At 46.6% G+C, this 16,816-nt stretch overlaps 1 protein-coding gene across 2 annotated transcripts in view; it reads left to right on the forward strand.

Annotated features, from left to right (window-relative positions):
* The window catches only part of LOC121553453 (receptor-type tyrosine-protein phosphatase R), a 101,268-nt gene extending 84,686 nt beyond the window's left edge, over positions 1-16,582 (forward strand). For both annotated transcript variants that reach the window (XM_041866580.2, XM_041866571.2), the window contains 3 exons: positions 4,020-4,130; positions 6,647-6,918; positions 13,963-16,582. In XM_041866580.2, the coding sequence (XP_041722514.1) occupies positions 4,020-4,130; positions 6,647-6,918; positions 13,963-14,056 (477 nt within the window). In that variant the 3' untranslated portion in view covers positions 14,057-16,582. The remainder of the gene's footprint in view (positions 1-4,019; positions 4,131-6,646; positions 6,919-13,962) is intronic.
* The last annotated feature ends 234 nt before the right edge of the window (positions 16,583-16,816 follow it).

Genomic DNA, 16,816 nt, shown 5'->3' on the forward strand with positions numbered 1-16,816 from the left:
CAACCCCTCTCCAGGGTCGGAACCTCCCACACCAGGGTCCAGACAGGGCTTGGTGCATCGCAGGAGGCCTGAGAGGGTGAAGCATTGCGCCAGGGGCTAGACCGGACCGGTTGTGCAACGGGGAGGCATGAATGGGAGAAGAGGTTAATGCCTACGTCGCGCCCGAAGCCGGAGACGCCACCGGGGCTAGATGCCCACCCGGACCCTCCCCTAATGAGTCAGGGTTTTGCGGCCGGAGCCCGCACCTTTGGGGGGGGTGATTATTTTAAATTGCAGCTGCAGAGTTTTAAAACAGCCAATCACTTGAATAATATTGCTATAGAACAGTGCGTACGCAAGCATTCTTTCTCTCTCTCTCTATCAGTTCCATTGAAAATGCATTCAAAATAGATAATGCTGTTCAAGATTGATATATATATATATATATATGTCCTAGCCTACCTCTTTCAGCTAAAATATTCAATGCAGTATTTCTTAGAACGACCAAGTTTAAACCCCACTGACTGATACCAGCGGAGGAAGTTGCTCATGACAGCTGAGACAGACAACAAGCAGTCAGCTAATCTTCATAAAATGTATTCAATCAAATCAAATCAAATCACATTTTATTTGTCACATGCGCCGAATACAACAGGGGTAGACCTTACAGTGAAATGCTTACTTACAAGCCCTTTTAAGAAAGCAGTTTTAAGAAAATTAGGTGTTAAAAAAATAGATCACTAAAAAATGCAAATAGTCCGGGTAGCCATTTGAGTAGCGGTTCAGGAGTATTATGGCGTGGGGGTAGAAGCTGTTAAGAAGACTTTTGGACCTAGACTTGGCGCTCCGGTATCGCTTGTCGTGCGGTAGCAGCGAGAACAGTCTATGACTAGGGTGGCTGGAGTCTCTGACAATTTTTAGGGCCTTCCTCTGACAACGCCTGGTATAGAGGTCCTGGATGGCAGGGAGCTTGGCCCCAGTGATGTACTGGGCCGAACGCACTACCCTCTGTAGTGCCTTGCGATCAGAGGCCAAGCAGTTGCCATACTAGGCGGTGACGCAACCAGTCAGGATGCTCTCAATGGTGCAGCTGTAGAACATTTTGAGCATCTGAGGACCCATGCCAAATATTTTCAGTCTCCTGAGGGGGAATAGGCTTTGTCGTGCCCTCTTCACGACTGTCTTGGTGTGTTTGGACCATGATAGTTTGTTGATGATGTGGACACCAAGGAACTTGAAGCTCTCAACCTGCTCCACTACAGCCTTGTCGATGAGAATGGGGGCGTGCTCGGTCCTCTTTTTCCTGTAGTCCACAATAATCTCCTTTGTCTTGATCACATTGAGGGAGAGGTTGTTATCCTGGCACCACACGGCCAGGTCTCTGACCTCCTCCCTATAGACTGTCTCATCGTTGTCGGTGATCAGGCCTACCACTGTTGTGTCATCTGCAAACTTAATGATAGTGTTGGAATCGTGCCTGGCCATGCAGTCATGGGTGAACAGGGAGTACAAGAGGGGACTGAGCACTCATCCCTGAGGGGCCCCCGTGTTGAGGATCAACGTGGCAGATCTGTTGTTACCTACCCTTACCACCTGGTGGCTGCCCGTCAAGAAGTCCAGGATCCAGTTGCAGAGGGAGATGTTTAGTCCCAGGGTCCTTAGCTTAGTGATGAGCTTTGAGGGCACTATGGTGTTGAACGCTGAGCTGTAGTCAATTAACAGCATTCTCACATAGGTGTTCCTTTTGTCCAGGTGGGAAGGGGCATTGTGGAGTGCAATAGAGATTGCATCATCTGTGGATCTGTTGGGGCGGTATGCAAATTGGAGTGGGTCTAGGGTTTCTGGGATAATGGTGTTGATGTGAGCCATGACCAGCCTTTCAAAGCACTTCATGGCTACAGACGTGAGTGCTACGGGTCGGTAGTCATTTAGGCTGGTTACCTTAGTGTTCTTGGGCACAGGGACTATGGTGGTCTGCTTGAAATGTGTTGGTATTACAGACACAGTCAGGGACAGATTGAAAATGTCAGTGAAGACACTTGCCAGTTGGTCAGCGCATGCTCGGAGTACACTTCTTGGTAATCCGTCTGGCACTGCGGCCTTGTGAATGTTGACCTGTTTAAAGGGCTTACTCACATTGACTACGGAGAGCGTGATCACACAGTCGTTCAGAACAGCTGATCCTCTCATGCGTGCTTCAGTGTTGCTTGCCTCGAAGCGAGCATAGAAGTAATTTAGCTCGTCTGGTAGGCTCGTGTCACTGGGCAGCTCGCGGCTGTGCTTCCCTTTTTAATCTGTAATAGTTTGCAAGCTCTGCCACATCCGACGAGCGTCGGAACCGGTGTAGTACAATTCAATCTTAGTCCTGTATTGACGCTTTGCCTGTTTGATGGTTCGTCGGAGGGCATAGCGGGATTTCTTATAAGCGTCCGGGTTAGAATCCCGCTCCTTGAAAGCGGCAGCTCTACCCTTTAGCTCAGCACGGATGTTGCCTGTAATCCATGACTTCTGGTTGGGGTATGCACTTATTGATGAAGCCAGTGACTGATGTGGTGTACTTCTCAATGCCATCAGAAGAATCCCTGAACATATTCCAGTCTCTAATAGCAAAACAGTCCTGTAGCTTAGCATCTGCATCATCTGACCACTTCTGACCGAGTCACTGGTGCTTCCTGCTTTAGTTTTTGCTTATAATCAGGAATCAGGAGGATAGAGTTATGGTCAGATTTGCCAAATGGAGGGCGAGGGAGAGCTTTGTACGTGTCTCTGTGTGTGGAGTAAAGGTGGTCTAGAGTTTTTTTTTTTTTCCTCTGGTTGCACATTTAACATTCTGGTAGAAATTAGGTAGAACGTATTTAAGTTTCTCTGCGTTAAAGTCTCCGGCCACTAGGAGAGCCGCCTCTGGATGAGCATTTTCCTCTTTGCTTATGGCCTTATACAGCTCATTGAGTGCGGTCTTAGTGCCAGCATCGGTTTGTGGTGGTAAATAGACAGCTACGAAAATATAGATGAAAACTGTCTTGGTAAATAGTGTGGTCTACAGCTTATCATGAGAAACTCTACCTCAGGTGAGCAAAACCTCAAGACTTCCTTAATATTAGATTTTGTGCACCTGCTGTTGTTTACAAATATACACAGACCGCCACCCCTTGTCTTACCAGAGGCAGCTGTTCTATCTTGCCGATGCACGGAAAACCCAGCCAGCTGTATGTTATCCATGTCGTCGTTCGGCCACGACTCGGTGAAACATAAGATATTACAGTTTTTAATGTCCCGTTGGTAGGATATCCATGATCGTAGTTCGTCTATTCTGTTATCCAATGATTGTACATTGGCGAATAGGACTGATGGTAGAGGCAGATTACCCACCGTCGGATCCTTACAAGGCACCCCGACCTACGTCTCTTTCTCATGCGAATGACAGGGATTTGGGCCTTGTCGGGTGTCTGAAGAAAATCCTTTGCTTCCGACTCGTTAAAGAAAAATCTTCGAGGTGAGTAATCTCTGTCCTGATATCCAGAAGCTCTTTTCGGTCATAAGAGACAGTGGCAGAAACATTATGTACAAAATAAGTTACAAATAACGCGAAAAAACACAGACAATAGCACAATTGGTTAGGAGCCTGTAAAATGGCAGCCATCTCCTCCAGCCATGAATGGCTCATCAGGTTCAGGTAGCATCAGGCTTGGATTTTCATGCTGATCAAAGCTCTACTCAAATTAAATATATGTCATTTATTTCTATGCATTATGTGCTTTAGAATGACATTCCTGGTTTTGGTGGGAAATACCGGGTTACCCCGGGAGAAAAGTGATTTATTCTCGGGTGGGGAAAAAACTAACAAATTCAAATCCTAACACAGAACACACGAACACGGTAACAAATAGGTATAAACACATATGTAATGAATCTACACGTGTACATTTGACAAGGATACATGACATAATCCTGTTTATCTTGTGTTAGGTAATTCACTGGATCAATAAAGGATTGGTGGTACGATAACATGCGTAGTGATTTAATGATGTTGCCTGTTCCAGAAATGTGTTCTGTACTGGCCGGAGAGGCGTGGTTTCTATGGCAAGGTGGAGGTGCTCATCAACAGCGTGAGAGAGTGTGACAACTACACCTGCCGGACCCTCACCCTGAAGGTACCTTATGGGGTAGTGATGGAATCTTCATATTACCATACTGGCCCATGATTGCAGTGGGTTTCCATCTATTTACTACACACTTAACTCTCCAGTGGAAAATCTTTTTTAATGTCCTGTTAACTCATACCCAAATAATGTTGTTTGACTCATCTTATAGGCCTACTCGTATTTGTGGCCAAAGCATGAATTGGAGAAAATAAAACACTTCAAAAAATCTCACCTCAAACTTGGATCTCAAACAAACCGTTTTCAAAATGCTTTGCTATTTCCTCATAGAGTATGATGTCATCCTACTGAGGAGGATGAACTGGCCAATCAGCGATCTACTCGCATTCATATTTTTTTATGACCGGTATACACTAGATTTAGAACATCTACTAATTCAAGGATTTTTCTTTCTTTTTACTATTTTCTACATTGTGGAATAATAGTGAAGACATCAAAACTATGAAATAATACATATGGAATCATGTAGTAACCAAAAAAGTGTTCAACTAATTTTATATTTGAGATTCTTCAAATAGCCACCCCTTGCCTTGATGACAGCTTTGCACACTCTTGGCATTCTCTATTCCAACAGTCTTGAAGGAGTTCCCACATATGCTGAGCGCTTGTTGGCTGATTTTCCTTCACTCTGTGGTCCGACTCATCCCAAACCATCTCAATTTGGTTGAGGTCGGGGGATTGTGGAGGCCAGGTCATCTGATGCAGCACTCCATCACTCTCTTTCTTGGTAAAATAGCGCTTACACAGCCTGGAGGTGTGTTGGGTCATTGTCCTGTTGAAAAATGAATGATAGTCCCACTAAGCCCAAACCAGATGGGATGGCGTATCGCTGCAGAATGCTGTGGTAGCCTTGCTGGTTAAATTCTAAATAAATCACAGACAGTGACACCAGCAAAGCACCCCAACACCATAACACCTCCTCCTCCATGCTTTACGGTGGGAAATACACATGCGGAGATCATCCGTTCACCCACACTGCGTCTCACAAAGACACGGCGGTTGGAACCAAAAATCTCCAATTTGGACTCTAGACCAAAGGACAAATTTCCACCGGTCTAATGTCCATTGCTCGTGTTTCTTGGCCCAAGTAAGTCTCTTCTTCTTACTGGTGTCCTTTAGTAGTGGTTTCTTTGCAGCAATTCGACCATGAAGGCCTCTGTCTCCTCTGAACAGTTGATGTTGAGATGTGTCTGTCACTTGAACGCTGTGAAGCATTTATTTGGGCTGCAATTTCTGAGGCTGGTAACTCCAATGAACTTATCCTCTGCAGCAGAGGTAACTCTGGGTCTTCCATTCCTGTGGCGGTCCTCATGAGAGCCAGTTTCATCATAGCCCTTGATGGTTTTTACGACCTCACTTAAAGAAACGTTTAAAGTTCTTGAAATGTTCCGTATTGACTGACCTTCATGTCTTAAAGTATGATGGACTGTCGTTTCTCTTTGCTTATTTGAGCTGTTCTTGACATAATATGGACTTGGTCTTTTACCAAATAGGGCTATCTTCTGTATACACCCCCTACCTTGTCACAACACAACTGATTGGCTCAAACGCATTAAGGAAAGAAATTCCACAAATTAACTTTTAACAAGGCACACCTGTTAATTGAAATGCATTCCAGGTGACTACCTCATGAAGCTGGTTGAGAGGATGCCAAGAGTGTGCAAAGCTGTCATCAAAGCAAAGGGTGGCTATTTGAAGAATCTCAAATATAAAATATATTTTGATTTGTTTAACACTTTTTTGGTTACTACATGATTCCATATGTGTTATTCCATAGTTTTGATGTCTTCACTATTATTCTACAATGTAGAAAATAGTAAAAAATAAAGTAAATCCCTTGAATGAGTAGGTGTTCTAAAACTTTTGACCGGTAGTGTATACCCACACTATTCTGTTGTTGGGGTACGCCCACACCATTCCAACACAGAAAAGCCGCTTTATAACATACTTTATTAAACATTTTTGGAAGGAAAACTATTTCACTCACATTGTCATTGATTATAGGTCATATTCTATAGAAATATGTAAACACTGGACAGTTACTTTAAACTAGACTGAAACCACAATCTTGCTCTTGATCTTGATCTTGATCTTGATCTTGATTTTGATTTTGATCTTGATCTTACTCTTGATCTTGATTTTGATCTTGATCTTGATTTTGATTTTGATCTTGATCTTACTCTTGATTTTGATCTTGATCTTACTCTTGATCTTTCTCTTTCTCTTTCTCTTTCTCCTTCTCCTTCTCCTTCTCCTTCTCCTTCTCCTTCTCCTTCTCCTTCTCTTTCTCTTTCTCTTGATCTTGATCTTGATCTTGATCTTACTCTTGATTTTGATTTTGATATTGATCTTACTATTGATCTTACTCTTGATCTTACTCTTGATCTTGATCTTACTCTTGATCTTACTCTTTCTCTTTCTCTTGATCTTGATCTTGATCTAGATTTTGATCTTACTGTTGATCTTACTCTAGCTCATACTCTGTGTGATTTTTGTCTCTTTCTCAGCAAGGGGCCCAGAGTCGTGTGGTGAAGCACTACTGGTACACATCATGGCCGGACCATAAGACCCCAGACAGCGCCCAGCCCCTGCTCCAGCTGATGAGAGACGTGGAGAAGGACAGGACGGGCTCCCCATCGCAGGGACCCGTCATCGTACACTGCAGCGCAGGGATTGGCCGAACGGGCTGCTTCATCGCCACGACGATAGGCTGTCGTCAGTTGGAGCTGGAGGGAGTGGTGGATGTGCTGGGGATTGTGTGTCAGCTCCGAGCGGACAGGTGAGTTACCAACACTTGGTGTATTACACAGTATGTGGAATAGATCCAATGTAGTACAATATGTTTACAGCAGAAAGGTGAACACACCACCTGGTGATGATAAAGCCATGTCCTCATGCCTGCTTGGATGCTACTGTGTTTGTGTTGCTCTAATGACCATTAGTGATTACAGACAGTCAGACAGACAGTCAGGATGGATGTGGCTGGGTTAGGACAGTCAGACAGTCAGGATGGATGAGGCTGGGTTAGTACAGTCAGACAGACAGTCAGCATGGATGTGGCTGGGTTAGGACAGTCAGTCAGACAGTGAGGATGGATGTGGCTGGGTTAGGACAGTCAGACAGTGAGGATGGATGTGGCTGGGTTAGGACAGTCAGACAGACAGTCAGGATGGATGTGGCTGGGTTAGGACAGTCAGACAGTCAGGATGGATAAGGCTGGGTTAGTACAGTCAGTCAGACAGTCAGGATGGATGTGGCTGGGTTAGGACAATCAGACAGACAGTCAGGATGGATGAGGCTGGGTTAGGACAGTCAGTCAGACAGTCAGGATGGATGTTGCTGGGTTAGGACAATCAGACAGATAGTCAGGATGGATGTGGCTGGGTTAGGACAGTCAGACAGACAGTCAGGATGGATGTGGCTGGGTTAGGACAGTCAGACAGACAGTTAGGATGGATGTGGCTGGGTTAGGACAGTCAGTCAGACAGTCAGGATGGATGTGGCTGGGTTAGGACAGTCAGACAGACAGTCAGGATGGATGTGGCTGGGTTAGGACAGTCAGACAAACAGACAGGATGGATGTGGCTGGGATAGGACAGTCAGACAGACAGTCAGGATGGATGTGGCTGGGTTAGGACAGTCAGACAGACAGTCAGGATGGATGTGGCTGGGTTAGGACAGTCAGACAGACAGTCAGGATGGATGTGGCTGGGTTAGGACAGTCAGACAGACAGTCAGGGGGATGTGGCTGGGTTAAGATAGTCAGACAGACAGTCAGGATGGATGTGGCTGGGTTAGGACAGTCAGACAGACAGGATGGATGAGGCTGGGTTAGGACAGTCAGACAGACAGTCAGGATGGATGAGGCTGGGTTAGGACAGTCAGACAGACAGTCAGGATGGATGAGGCTGGGTTAGGACAGTCAGACAGTCAGGATGGATAAGGCTGGGTTAGTACAGTCAGTCAGACAGTCAGGATGGATGTGGCTGGGTTAGGACAATCAGACAGACAGTCAGGATGGATGAGGCTGGGTTAGGACAGTCAGTCAGACAGTCAGGATGGATGTTGCTGGGTTAGGACAATCAGACAGATAGTCAGGATGGATGTGGCTGGGTTAGTACAGTCAGACAGACAGTCAGCATGGATGTGGCTGGGTTAGGACAGTCAGACAGTGAGGATGGATGTGGCTGGGTTAGGACAGTCAGACAGACAGTCAGGATGAGGCTGGGTTAGGACAGTCAGACAGACAGTCAGGATGGATGTGGCTGGGTTAGGACAGTCAGACAGACAGTCAGGATGGATGTGGCTGGATTAGGACAGTCAGACAGACAGTCAGGATGGATGAGGCTGGGTTAGGACAGTCAGACAGACAGTCAGGATGGGTGTGGCTGGGTTAGGACAGTCAGACAGACAGTCAGGATAGATGTTGCTGGGTTAGGACAGTCAGTCAGACAGTCAGGATGGATGAGGCTGGGTTAGGACAGTCAGACAGACAGTCAGGATGGATGTGGCTGGGTTAGGACAGTCAGACAGACAGTCAGGATGGATGTGGCTGGGTTAGGACAGTCAGACAGACAGTCAGGATGGATGTGGCTGGGTTAGGACAGTCAGTCAGACAGTCAGGATGGATGTGGCTGGGTTAGGACAATCAGACAGACAGTGAGGATGGATGTGGCTGGGTTAGGACAGTCAGACAGACAGTCAGGATGGATGTGGCTGGGTTAGGACAGTCAGACAAACAGACAGGATGGATGTGGCTGGGATAGGACAGTCAGACAGACAGTCAGGATGGATGTGGCTGGGTTAGGACAGTCAGACAGACAGTCAGGATGGATGTGGCTGGGTTAGGACAGTCAGACAGACAGTCAGGATGGATGTGGCTGGGTTAGGACAGTCAGACAGACAGTCAGGGGGATGTGGCTGGGTTAAGATAGTCAGACAGACAGTCAGGATGGATGTGGCTGGGTTAGGACAGTCAGACAGACAGGATGGATGAGGCTGGGTTAGGACAGTCAGACAGACAGTCAGGATGGATGAGGCTGGGTTAGGACAGTCAGACAGACAGTCAGGATGGATGAGGCTGGGTTAGGACAATCAGACAGACAGTCAGGATGGATGTGGCTGGGATAGGACAGTCAGACAGACAGTCAGGATGGATGTGGCTAGGTTAGGACAGTCAGACAGTCAGGATGGATGTGGCTGGGTTAGGACAGTCAGACAGACAGTCAGGATGGATGTGGCTGGGATAGGACAGTCAGACAGACAGTCAGGATGGATGTGGCTGGGTTAGGACAGTCAGACAGTCAGGATGGATGTGGCTGGGTTAGGACAGTCAGACAGACAGTCAGGATGGATGTGGCTGGGTTAGGACAGTCAGACAGACAGTCAGGATGGATGTGGCTGGGTTAGGACAGTCAGACAGACAGTCAGGGGGGATGTGGCTGGGTTAAGATAGTCAGACAGACAGTCAGGATGGATGTGGCTGGGTTAGGACAGTCAGACAGACAGTCAGGATGGATGAGGCTGGGTTAGGACAGTCAGACAGACAGTCAGGATGGATGAAGCTGGGTTAGGACAGTCAGACAGACAGTCAGGATGGATGTGGCTGGGTTAGTACAGTCAAACAGACAGTCAGCATGGATGTGGCTGGGTTAGGACAGTCAGTCAGACAGTGAGGATGGATGTGGCTGGGTTAGGACAGTCAGACAGACAGTCAGGATGGATGAGGCTGGGTTAGGACAGTCAGACAGACAGTCAGGATGGATGTGGCTGGGTTAGGACAGTCAGACAGACAGTCAGGATGGATGTGGCTGGGTTAGGACAGTCAGACAGACAGACAGGATGGATGTGGCTGGGTTAGGACAGTCAAACAGACTGACAGGATGGATGTGGCTGGGTTAGGACAGTCAGACAGACAGTCAGGATGGATGTGGCTAGGTTAGGACAGTCAGACAGACAGTCAGGATGGTTGTGGCTGGGTTAGGACAGTCAGACAGACAGTCAGGATAGGATGTGGCTGGGTTAGGACAGTCAGACAGACAGTCAGGATGGATGTTGCTGGGTTAGTACAGTCAGACAGACAGTTAGGGTGGATGTGGCTGGGTTAGGACAGTCAGTCAGACAGTCAGGATGGATGTGGCTGGGTTAGGACAGTCAGACAGTGAGGATGGATGTGGCTGGGTTAGGACAGTCAGACAGACAGTCAGGATGGATGTGGCTGGGTTAGGACAATCAGACAGACAGTCAGGATGGATGAGGCTGGGTTAGGACAGTCAGACAGACAGGCAGGATGGATGTGGCTGGGTTAGGACAGTCAGACAGACAGTCAGGATGGATGTGGCTGGGTTAGGACAGTCAGACAGACAGTCAGGATGGATGTGGCTGGGTTAGGACAGTCAGACAGACAGACAGGATGGATGTGGCTGGGATAGGACAGTCAGACAGACAGTCAGGATGGATGTGGCTGGGTTAGGACAGTCAGACAGACAGTCAGGATGGATGTGGCTGGGTTAGGACAGTCAGACAGACAGTCAGGATGGATGTGGCTGGGTTAGGACAGTCAGACAGACAGTCAGGGGGGATGTGGCTGGGTTAAGATAGTCAGACAGACAGTCAGGATGGATGTGGCTGGGTTAGGACTGTCAGACAGACAGTCAGGATGGATGAGGCTGGGTTAGGACAGTCAGACAGACAGTCAGGATGGATGAAGCTGGGTTAGGACAGTCAGGCAGACAGTCAGGATGGATGTGGCTGGGTTAGTACAGTCAAACAGACAGTCAGCATGGATGTGGCTGGGTTAGGACAGTCAGTCAGACAGTGAGGATGGATGTGGCTGGGTTAGGACAGTCAGACAGACAGTCAGGGTGGATGTGGCTGGGTTAGGACAATCAGACAGACAGTCAGGATGGATGAGGCTGGGTTAGGACAGTCAGACAGACAGTCAGGATGGATGTGGCTGGGTTAGGACAGTCAGACAGACAGTCAGGATGGATGTGGCTGGGTTAGGACAGTCAGACAGACAGACAGGATGGATGTGGCTGGGTTAGGACAGTCAAACAGACTGACAGGATGGATGTGGCTGGGTTAGGACAGTCAGACAGACAGTCAGGATGGATGTGGCTAGGTTAGGACAGTCAGACAGACAGTCAGGATGGATGTGGCTGGGTTAGGACAGTCAGACAGACAGTCAGGATGGATGTGGCTGGGTTAGGACAGTCAGACAGACAGACAGGATGGATGTGCCTGGGTTAGGACAGTCAAACAGACTGACAGGATGGATGTGGCTGGGTTAGGACAGTCAGACAGACAGTCAGGATGGATGTGGCTGGGTTAGGACAGTCAGACAGACAGTCAGGGTGGATGTGGCTGGGTTAGGACAGTCAGTCAGACAGTCAGGATGGATGTGGCTGGGTTAGGACAGTCAGACAGTGAGGATGGATGTGGCTGGGTTAGGACAGTCAGACAGACAGTCAGGATGGATGTGGCTGGGTTAGGACAATCAGACAGACAGTCAGGATGGATGAGGCTGGGTTAGGACAGTCAGACAGACAGGCAGGATGGATGTGGCTGGGTTAGGACAGTCAGACAGACAGTCAGGATGGATGTGGCTGGGTTAGGACAGTCAGACAGACAGTCAGGATGGATGTGGCTGGGTTAGGACAGTCAGACAGACAGACAGGATGGATGTGCCTGGGTTAGGACAGTCAAACAGACTGACAGGATGGATGTGGCTGGGTTAGGACAGTCAGACAGACAGTCAGGATGGATGTGGCTGGGTTAGGACAGTCAGACAGACAGTCAGGATGGATGTGGCTGGGTTAGGACAGTCAGACAGACAGTCAGGATGGATGTGGCTGGGTTAGGACAGTCAGACAGACAGACAGGATAGATGTGGCTGAGTTAGGACAGTCAAACAGACAGACAGAATGGATGAGGCTGGGTTAGGACAGTCAGACAGACAGTCAGGATGGATGTGGCTGGTTAGGACAGTCAGACAGACAGTCAGGATGGATGAAGCTGGGTTAGGACAGTCAGTCAGACAGTTAGGATGGATGTGGCTGGGTTAGGACAGTCAGACAGACAGACAGGATGGATATGGCTGGGTTAGGACAGTCAGTCAGACAGTCAGGATGGATGTGGCTGGGTTAGGACAGTCAGACAGACAGTCAGGATGGATGTGGCTGGGTTAGGACAGTCAGACAGACAGTCAGGATGGATGTGGCTGGGTTAGGACAGTCAGACAGACAGTCAGGATGGATGTGGCTGGGTTAGGACAGTCAGACAGTCAGGATGGATTTGGCTGGGTTAGGACAGTCAGACAGACAGTCAGGATGGATGTGGCTGGGTTAGGACAGTCAGACAGACAGTCAGGATGGATGTGGCTGGGTTAGGACAGTCAGACAGACAGTCAGGATGGATGTGGCTGGGTTAGGACAGTCAGACAGTCAGGATGGATGTGGCTGGGTTAGGACAGTCAGACAGACAGTCAGGATGGATGTGGCTGGGATAGGACAGTCAGACAGACAGTCAGGATGGATGTGGCTGGGTTAGGACAGTCAGACAGACAGTGAGGATGGATGTGGCTGGGTTAGGACAGTCAGACAGACAGTCAGGATGGATGTGGCTGGGTTAGGACAGTCAGACAGACAGTCAGGATGGATGAGGCTGGGTTAGGACAATCAGACAGACAGTCAGGATTGATGTGGCTGGGTTAGGACAGTCAGACAGACAGTCAGGATGGATGTGGCTGGGTTAGGACAGTCAGACAGACAGTCAGGGTGGATGTGGCTGGGTTAGGACAGTCAGACAGACAGTCAGGATGGATGTGGCTGGGTTAGGACAGTCAGACAGACAGTCAGGATGGATGTGGCTGGCTTAGGACAGTCAGACAGACAGTCAGGATGGATGTGGCTGGGTTAGGACAGTCAGACAGACAGTTAGGATGGATGTGGCTGGGTTAGGACAGTCAGACAGACAGTCAGGATTGATATGGCTGGGTTAGGACAGTCAGACAGACAGTCAGGATGGATGTGGCTGGGTTAGGACAGTCAGACAGACAGTCAGGATGGATGTGGCTGGGTTAGGACAGTCAGACAGACAGTCAGGATGGATGTGGCTGGGTTAGTAGGGATGTAGGTGGGTGTGACATAAATCATGCTAAGAAACTTGTACATGAGAAACTGTGTTTTTCTTACAACGTGATAATGTTCGTACCTCTTTCAAACACACACACACTCATCGCCTGAGCTTGAACAGGGTTTAAGCTGAAATGTCTCCCACATCCTGTCTGTAACCAAGATAAAGCAATCACCCATTAGCATTATGCAGTAGCCTGTAGCTCAACAGGGTATCAAGTACTTCATAATGTTGCATTGGTTGAGCTTAGTTAATCATTGAACAAAATGTACTGAAGCAAAGTGCCGCTGTACCATTTTAGATGAGTGAGTAAGAGTTTAAATGACCCCTTATCGTGACTAATTACCACACTATTAAATGAGCTAGAGAGAATCATAAATGCCTACTGTAATATGAGACAGAGTTAGAACATTGGTAATTGATGTTCCAAATGTTCAGCAGCCAACGCAACACTAAAATAAGAGAGAGGTTTTTCAGTCACAGTTTGAGATGGATTCATTATTTTTCATTTTTTTTTATTTTCAGACAGTAACATGGCCACAACTGATGCAAGGTTTAGTTTATTAAAATCATTTCCCACCCACTTGTATTTCATAGTATGTTACTAACATGCTAACACTGTTCCTGGTCCATACTGTTGTTTGTGCTGTGATTCTAACGGCTGCCTTGTCTCTGTGTGTCTTTTCAGAGGCGGGCTGATCCAGACAGGGGAGCAGTACGAGTTTGTGCACCACGCCTTAAGCCTCTTCCAAACCCGCCTCTCCGCCGACACCGGCCAATGAACAAGGACCAGGAAGTTTTCACTGGATGCGCTAGGTTTTTTCCAGGAAGTGGAATTGAATTCCCCCCTAGCGGGAAGGACCTATCTTACCTGGTGACTGTGAGGTCATGTGACTAATGAGGAAGTGGATGTCTGGGTGACGATTGGAGGGTAGATGTCCTTGTGGGCTTAGTCTTTGTGGACATGTATGGACAGCCTGCACTGCTATTGGCTGATTGATTGAGTCTCCTTACAGAGAGAGAGATGGAGGTGTGGACAGGTGATTTTGTCTCTGAATGTAATCTATCTTTTCTTCTCTTCCTCCTCCTCCTCTTCCTCCTCCTCCTCTTCTTCTTCTACTACTACTTCCTGTCGTTCGTGAGCAGCTCTGCTTCTGAAAACGTTGTTGTGAGCAACCTGCCTCTGTCCAATCAAACTCTCTGATACTGCAGCTCTGTCCAATCAGATTGCCTGATATTGATTCTGTAGTATATACCTACACTCTGACCTCTTACTAGTATGTGCTAGATGGGTAGGTAGTCTATGGTCCTTGAATCGTCCATGGTGTTTCTATTAAAATGCAAAAGGTACATTGTCGAAATGAATAGCACTTGTCTATGTGACTTTACTAGGATATTTTTGAATTACGATTATTTTATTTTTGAAAACTATGTGCTGTTATACAAAGGGTATTATTCTAAAGACTGTTATATTCCATTGGTGGTTGGCTTTTTTCTCATTAGCACACTAGAAGCTGCCCCTCTGCCATACGGTATACCTCTGATAGCATGTTGATCATCCATTGAAACATCAGTGTATGTAAGGTGAGGGAACGATTGGGCCTGTCTGGTACTACAGATCAAAAGGTCTTTACGCTATGGGCATGGCCATTATACACACTGTATTGGAAGCCAATAACAAAAACCAGCCGACACGCGGCCCTCCAGGAATTGAGTTTGACAGCCATGCTGTAGGCCACCCTATAGATCTACTTTGTTCACAGAGAACTGTCATGGCCGACCGTGTGGTCCAATGTTGTTCCATGCCAAAGCTCGCTCTTATCAGTTACTGTGTGATCTACCCTGGCTCTGAAATGGCATGGCATTTCATCAGTAAATCAATCTTACTACCAAAATAATAATTGTTTCCAGACAATAATTTATTTTCCATTCCTTAGCTTTCAAATCCATCCTTAGGTATATTGCGTTTGACAATTAAAGGCCCAGTGCAGTCAAAAATGTGATTTTTCCTGTGCTTTATATATATATTTACACACTATGATGTTGGAATAAGTACCTTACACAAGTAAGGCACTTAATTGTTACCCAGAAATGATTTGATATTGAGATAAAAACGGCTGCATTGGACCTTTAAGCGTCACAGATAATTATATGACCACATTCTTTACCAAAATGTAAACTTTAGCATTTAAATGACAATGGTGCACTCATGCTATGTTTAATTGCTGATCATATAGATTAAATTATAGTAATAATAATGCTTTTATTTTTATACAATATTAAAGATAATGTTTTGATGTGTACAGTAAACTCATGATCATTTGGCACTTTTAGACATGATGGTTTCTCTGTATGACTGAATGGTATAGATTCCCACACACTTTATCTCTGAAACTAAAAGTTATTACGAAGATAACATCAATCATACACTTATCATTTTTGTCAGGATTATCTGACCCTGATTTCAACCACTGATATAGCTTCTGAATGCCAAATACATAGATTGGACATGATTCCCTTCAGACTTTTCTGGTAATTCCTGAAAATCTGAAGTGAGTTGCACAATTACCAGCTTGGAATCCACCCTGAATAGCGCTCAATTTCACTATTGTCTCACTAGTGAAGCAGAGCAGTATTCAGGGTGGATTCTAGACAAAAAAAAACGGGCCCTCTGCTCCTTCCTCTCCAAACATGACATCCATTAGGTTATTTCCTTAACTTCACAGGGTTTCTAACTCCACAGTACGATTCCCACAAACAGCCAAAGTTGTTCTCATGAAAGCTGCTTGCCCTAAAGTTCACGACAATAGGTTTGACATGCTTTAGAAGAGTTTAGTAGCCTGGAACCTCAAACTGAATATATCGCTATTTCACTGAAACAATAGTGAAGCAGAGTAATATTCCATTTGTGTTCCAGGCTCTGGTTTTAGTGGTCAGTAATCTACACCACGCTTCTATTCATGGTGTTGCGTGTTTCGTCACAATATTGTTTTGAACGTTCATTTTGGACTGATGCCCGACTGAGCGTTCTACTCAATGCATCGTGGAATGAGCGCTGATGGAGATTTAATCAAAAGTGCATTACAGTTGCTTTGGAAATACAATGACATTTTTAAAAAATGAGGCAAATAATTTGTAGGAAAACCATTTGTCATCACTTTGACGTCGGCAGATGGACTTTAGATGCAGTATAACGTTAGCTAGCTAGCAAAGATTGAGGGGAGGCCACCGGATTTTAGTTAGCTAACGTTAGCATTGCTAGCTATTTTTGACGAACTTTGCTAGCTAATGACAACATTGCCATCTGTCTAAAGTAAATTTGATGACATGATAACGCTGGAAAAGTTGTTTCCTACTAAACACTTTAGCAATGTCATCGTATTTCCAGGCACTATAGTGTAATTTAGACGAAACAGTAGTTAGCCTCCGTCCAGAATGACTGGGTTTATCACCACTTTAGGGCACCACTATGGCGCCGCCAGTAGAGGGCGGCTTGAGAACGTTCATTACAATGGCAATGACGCGACCGAGTGACGGAGGTG

This window comes from Coregonus clupeaformis, chromosome 28 (genome assembly GCF_020615455.1).
Source record: "Coregonus clupeaformis isolate EN_2021a chromosome 28, ASM2061545v1, whole genome shotgun sequence".
Taxonomy (NCBI): Eukaryota; Metazoa; Chordata; class Actinopteri; order Salmoniformes; family Salmonidae; genus Coregonus; species Coregonus clupeaformis.